Below are 5,789 nucleotides of genomic sequence, written 5' to 3' on the forward strand. Positions count from 1 at the left end.
GACACAAATTGGGGTCCACGGTCAGATACAATAGTTGATGGAGGCCCTCTATGGCGGTAAATGTGCTCAATGAACATTCGTGCGACATCTTCAGAGGTGGCAGTCTTTTTGCAAGGAATACTGATGGGTCTCTTGCTAAATCGATCTACAATCACTAGTGCGGCATCATATCCTCTCTTGTCAGCTGGGAAGGAGCGAAAATCCATAGATATATGCTGCCAGGGCCGCTCTGCGATGGGCAAGGGTTGGAGCAGTCCAGGAGCATGATCACGAGGATTCTCAGCTCTCCGGCACTTTGAGCAATTCCGTACATATCTCTCCACATCTTGTCTCCAGGTTGGCCAATAGTATCGTGTTTTGATGAGCTGTTGGGTTTTTGTTCTTCCTGGGTGTGCAGTTGATACTTGTGTATGCACTTCATCAAGCAGACGGGTGCGGAGTTCAGGGTTATCATCAGGAACAAACAGTCGGTTTCCTTTCAGTAGTAGACCATCTTGCAGATTCCAATCATCCTTTCCTGCCCGAGCTCTCTCACGATGTTCCTCTGCTGTGGTAGAGTTCCGGTTTGCACTGAGCACTCGGTCCACAACTTGTAGAGTGGGCTCAAGCGCATTGATAGCATGGGCTTCAGCAAATTCGTTGACCTGGTTGGTTTCCATTCGCTGTTCAATGGATTCTGGTTTTAACAAAATCTGTTGGCGATAATCATCCTTTTTCTGCACTTCCGTGCTGGGTCGACTTAGGGCATCAGCCAAGGTATTCTCTCGGCCGGGACGGTAGCGGATTAGGAAGTAAAACCGGGAAAGGAACTCAGCCCACCGGGCTTGTCGTGCATTCAACTTCTTAGTAGTCATGAAGTATTCCAGGGCGCGATGGTCAGTATATATGTTGAAACGCTCTCGGAGTTGCAGTCCTTCTAGCTCAGCTCGCCACTCCTGCAATGCACGAATGATGGCCAGCATCTCCTTATCATGGATCTCATAGTTGCGCTCCGCGTCGGACATGTTCTTGGAATAGTAAGCCACTGGGTGCCAGAGATCTCCGTGCTTCTGGGAGAGTATCCCAGCTACCACCCCATCTGATGCGTCAGTTTCTAACTTCGTTTCCAGTTCAGGATGATAATGTCGCAGTATTGGGGCATCAGTTAATCGTCTCTTCAGCTCCTCAAAGGCCTCCTGGTGCTGCCTAGTCCAGGTGAAAGGCACGTCCCTCCTTGTTAGGTGATTTAGTGGCTTTGCAACACGGCTATAGTCCTTGATGAATCTTCGGTAAAAGTTGCAGAACCCAAGGAATGACTGTATACCTCGGACAGTGTTTGGCACAGCCCAATTGCAGATCACCGCTATCTTCTCTGGGTCGACTTCAATTCCATCAGTCGTCAGAATGAATCCAAGATACTTTGTCCGAGTGACATGAAATTCGCACTTCTTGATGCTAGCTTGGAGCCCCGCAGCACGCAACCGTTCAAGCACCTTCTTGACATGAAGTTCATGCTCATTGGTGTTCTTTGAATAGATAAGCAAGTCATCCACGAATGCTGTTACAAAGTCATCCAAATAGTCCATGAGGGTATCATTGATGAAGCGCTGGAATACTGCCGGTCCATTGGTGAGTCCAAAGGGAACCACATGGTATTTGTATGTCCCATATCGTGTCCGGAAGGTAGTCAGGTCCTCTGACATCGGGTCAAGCCGAATTCGGTGAAATCCTTGTCGTATATCTAATTTTGTGAAGATCTTCGCACCACTGATTCTCTCCATCAATTCATCGACCAGGGGTATGGGGTAGCGATCTTTCCGTGTGATGGCATTCAACTTCCGATAGTCCACACAGAATCGCAAGCCACCCCCAGGCTTCCTGGCCATCAGAATGGGAGATGCGAAAGGTGCGGCACTAGGTCCAATGAACCCCTTATTGAGGTTGTCCACAATATAGTCTCGTGCAGCTTCTAGTTCCTCTGCAGTCTGCTTGTATAAAGGACTATAGCCCACTTCGCTTTCTGCAGTCTTCCCATCTTCGAGCTTGATTTGGTAATCATTCGTCCGTCGGGGGGGCAGCTCGTCGGAAGCTGCCTTGGAGAAGACATCCGCATATTCCTGATACTGTTTGGGTAGTAGTTTCTGCACTAGTTCTTGCTCATAGTGATCTTCTTTCTGGCGATCCTTCTCGCGTTTCTCTTCAATGATACGGTCAATTTCAGACAAGCTGGCAACGAAGACTTCAACATCCTTCTTTTTCAGGTGCCGTCGGAATGGTACAGCTCCAATCGCTGCAATATCAATTTGGACTGCCTGATGAGATGTCGTCGCCCTTCGTGATTTCTGGTTGGCTATGACTAATCCAGAGATGTTTTCTGATTCTGCTGATTGGTCAGTTAGAAGTGACTGGCTCCTGAGAGCACGTGACATCTTCGCCATATTTATTCGCCGGTCTGATTCCTCCTTCCGGGGAGCTCGGTATCGCTCCCTTCGTTCCTCCTTTTCGATCCGTTGATCACGTCGCTCCATATCGGCTTGGTGTACGGGATCAGGCTCAGAACGCTGAAGGATCTCTTTCGGAACCTCCAAGTACTGATTGCGCAAGATGTCATCCAGGTAGTTCCGCTGTTCAGGCCAGACCAACTTCCGGTGTCGTACATTCAGCCAGACATCATGATAGCCAAACCATTTCTGCCCCACAATTATATCATGCTGTCCCAGGTCAGCGATCAAGAAGGGTTGGTTCAAGAGTCTCCGTCCGCCAATGATGAGGTGACAGATAATAGCATGGGTAATTGGTGATCCCTCCCGACCATCATACCCTTTTGTCTTAATGGTCTTGCTAAGCCGTCGTGTGGGAATCCCAAAGAACCTTGATAATCCAATCGCTTGTCGGGTGTTCATGAAAAGATAACCATTTGCTCCAGTGTCGGCCAATGTGGTCAAAGGGATACTGATTCCATTGTAAGCTACTTGACTGCTCACATTACAATTCTGTCCCCCAATCAATTGACTAAGATCCAATTCTAATTCATCTAGGTCGACACTATCTAACCCCAGGTCGGAGACTTTATCCTGGGCTAGGCTTTTCCCGCATTGTTGTCCAGTTCATTCTCAGACACTTTCTGTTCCAGCTCCTTCAATTCGGGGGCTGAGGACTTGGCAGGACAGTCTCGAGCAAGATGTCCATGTTCCTGGCAGTGGAAACATCTACCTTCCTTCATCAGTCTGTCACGTCCGACACCGCTAGTCTGTGAGGCGGTAGGACTAGAGCTTCGGGATGGAGTTGGTTCCTTCTTGACAGTGGTACCAGATCGGTTAACTCCCTTGCTTGTTGTATCCTTGTTGGGGGTGAACCCTCGGTTCTTCTGGTTTCGGTGATGGATAGCTTCGAGTCGACTTGCAGTCTGAGATACTGCATCAGAGAAATCCTGGAATGGCCCATCCTGGTAGCTCGCTGAGATACACAGCTCTTGGAGCTTGGTCGTCAACTTGTGGTAGAGCTCATCCTTCCAATCATCCTCTGCAACACCTGCTTCCGCAGCAAGGTACAGGAATTCAGACAGGAAGTCATGGAACTTGTCACTTGTCTTCATGTACAACTGTCGAAATTGGTGCTTTGCAGTGGTGATGCGGTTCGGGTCATTGTAGATCATCTTTAGGTGGTCCAGCATGTCCTTTGAATCGACATAAGGGTTCAAAACATCATCCCTCATACGTGGTGTGATGTGCTTTCGGGCCTTGCCCTCGCAGCGGCTGGCAATGTATGCCATGCGAAGTTGAGGGGTATCAAAGTGGTCTGCATTGGCGGCTAGCTTCTGGGATAACAGAAGCAACCAATCTTCAAATCGAGGCTCCTTACCATCAGTCAACATAGGGGGATCAGGAATCTTAGTTGACTTTCGGACAGTAGGTGCAGAGGAAGTCTGTCGGCCATCATTGACAGTATTCATCATCAACCGGGCAATCTGGGTGGCAAAGGCATCTCGCTCTGTTCTAGCCTCAGCCAGCTCCCGACGCAGGATTGCGATCTGTCCATCCTTGGTCTGACCATGAAGCTCCTCTCCTGCAAGCTGAGCCTCACGATCCTCCAGGCACTCCTCATATCGCTGGTGGACTTGTTGGAGCTTCTCATAGAACCACTCAGGCTTGTCAGTGACAAACTGTAAGAATTCCTCCAAAGTCACCATGCGTCGTTCTTCATTCTCATCTCCATCAATAAAGATAGAGGATCGTCGATTCTCTTGGTTGATATCATCGTCGTTCGTCTCGTTCTGGTTGGCCCTAGGAGGGACAACGGTGCTGTTCTGTCGAGCCATACTGGCCAGGATCGTCGTATTAGTCGATTGTCGGTATCAATCTGATTCGTTCGGTGGGTCGGTCAGATAGTTGGGAGACGCACTACTATGGCTCCACGATCGCTGGATCGAACCAATGAAGTAGGCGTGTTGAGAAAAAAAGGCGAGATTCGATATTATGTCACGGACTCGGACCAGTAGATACTAATGAAATGATATTCCTATCTAACCAGTGTAGCCATCGACTAGAATATCGAATCTGGAGAAGAAAAGAGAAGAGGCAAATCTATTTACATGAAGAAGTCCTATATGTTTGTGTGTGGTCTCGCTAAGCAGCTTGTTTGCCTTGGTTGCTTCCATGACATTGTTTGCCGTGTTGATGATGTTTGCTGATGAAGGCGCTGAGCTGAGCCGTTACACCTGGCTTTTGCAGCCAGGGTCCTACAGTGTTTGCTGAAACTCAGCCTGCGGTCAAACCAGATGCCCAACCAACGTGTTGCGCCACCAGGAGGGGGAGGCCTGACTGTGTGCGTGCCTTGCAGGGTGTGTATGGAGCATGTGGGGTTAGAGTGGTTGGTACCACGTGAGAAGTGCTGTAGCTCTGTTTTGTTGAGATTGAAGGTGAGTCCTTCTCTAGTACCCCATTGTCTGAGCTCTTCGGTGCAGTGCTGAAGGACAGTGCAGTTTTCCTCTAAAGAGGGACTGGCCACCAGCTGGCAGATGTCATCAGCATATCCAAAACGGCCGTGTCGGGTGCGAAATGAGCCCTGTTTGAAAATAGGCTCAATGAATAACATAAAGAGGATCGGGGAGACTGGGGAGCCTTGTGGGAGACCTGCTGGAACCTGGAATGTCCGGCTTGTATGGTTCCCTAGGCGGAGACTGGCTGTTCGACCTTGGGTGAAGCTAGCTACCCATCAGATTAAATTGATAGGCCATCCCTGTTCCCGAAGCCGCTGGATCAGTTGTCCCTGTAGGACAGCATCAAAAGCGCCTTGTACATCCAGTGTCAGCATGGAGGCCTTCAGCCCTCGTGACCAAGCCTCCTCAACATCATGGATCAAAGCTGCGGCTAGGTCCGTTGCGGAACGCAGTGGTAGAGCTCCGAATTGCTGAGGATGGAGGACTTTGTGTTTGATAGCAATCCATGCTATTCTGCGGGCTATTAGGCGCTCGAGGCCTTTTCCCAAAACTGACAGGAGAGATATTAGTCTGTAAGCTCGGGGGGAGCTCCGGTCTCTCTTTCCTGGTTTTGGTAAGGCCACAAGCGAAGCATCTCAGAAAGGAGTAGGGTGCCAGCCCTGGTCTAGGCAGTGTTGGTACAGTGTCGAGATAGCAGGGCCTAGGGAGGGCCATGCCTTCTTTAGGGTGGAAGTGCTTATACCATCCTTCCCTGGAGTGCTGTTCTTTGGTTTGGCAACTGCAGTATGGATCTCTTTCTCTGTGATGGCCGGGAAAGGCAGTTTGGGGTCATCAATAGGCTCCAAATTGACCTCCACATCTTCTGAACATG

The 5,789-nt window shown here is 49.6% G+C and overlaps 1 protein-coding gene across 1 annotated transcript; it reads left to right on the forward strand.

The window, feature by feature from the left end:
- The first annotated feature begins 4,600 nt into the window (after positions 1-4,600).
- On the forward strand, positions 4,601-5,789 carry EURHEDRAFT_280779 (uncharacterized protein). Its single transcript, XM_040778194.1, has 2 exons — positions 4,601-4,897; positions 4,961-5,789. Exons 1-2 carry the CDS (start codon positions 4,757-4,759, stop codon positions 5,390-5,392), a joined length of 573 nt encoding a protein of 190 aa, XP_040634446.1. The 5' UTR covers positions 4,601-4,756; the 3' UTR covers positions 5,393-5,789.

Source organism: Aspergillus ruber (genome assembly GCF_000600275.1).
Source record: "Aspergillus ruber CBS 135680 unplaced genomic scaffold scaffold00043, whole genome shotgun sequence".
Lineage (NCBI taxonomy): Eukaryota > Fungi > Ascomycota > Eurotiomycetes > Eurotiales > Aspergillaceae > Aspergillus > Aspergillus ruber.

Excerpts from the sequence above, each read along its gene's own strand:
- EURHEDRAFT_280779 (XM_040778194.1), top strand. The coding sequence starts at position 4,757 with ATGCCCAACCAACGTGTTGCGCCACCAGGAGGGGGAGGCCTGACTGTG. Across the intron at positions 4,898-4,960 it reads CTGTTTTGTTGAGATTGAAG|TTTTCCTCTAAAGAGGGACT; the intron begins GTGAGTCCTTCT and ends AGGACAGTGCAG.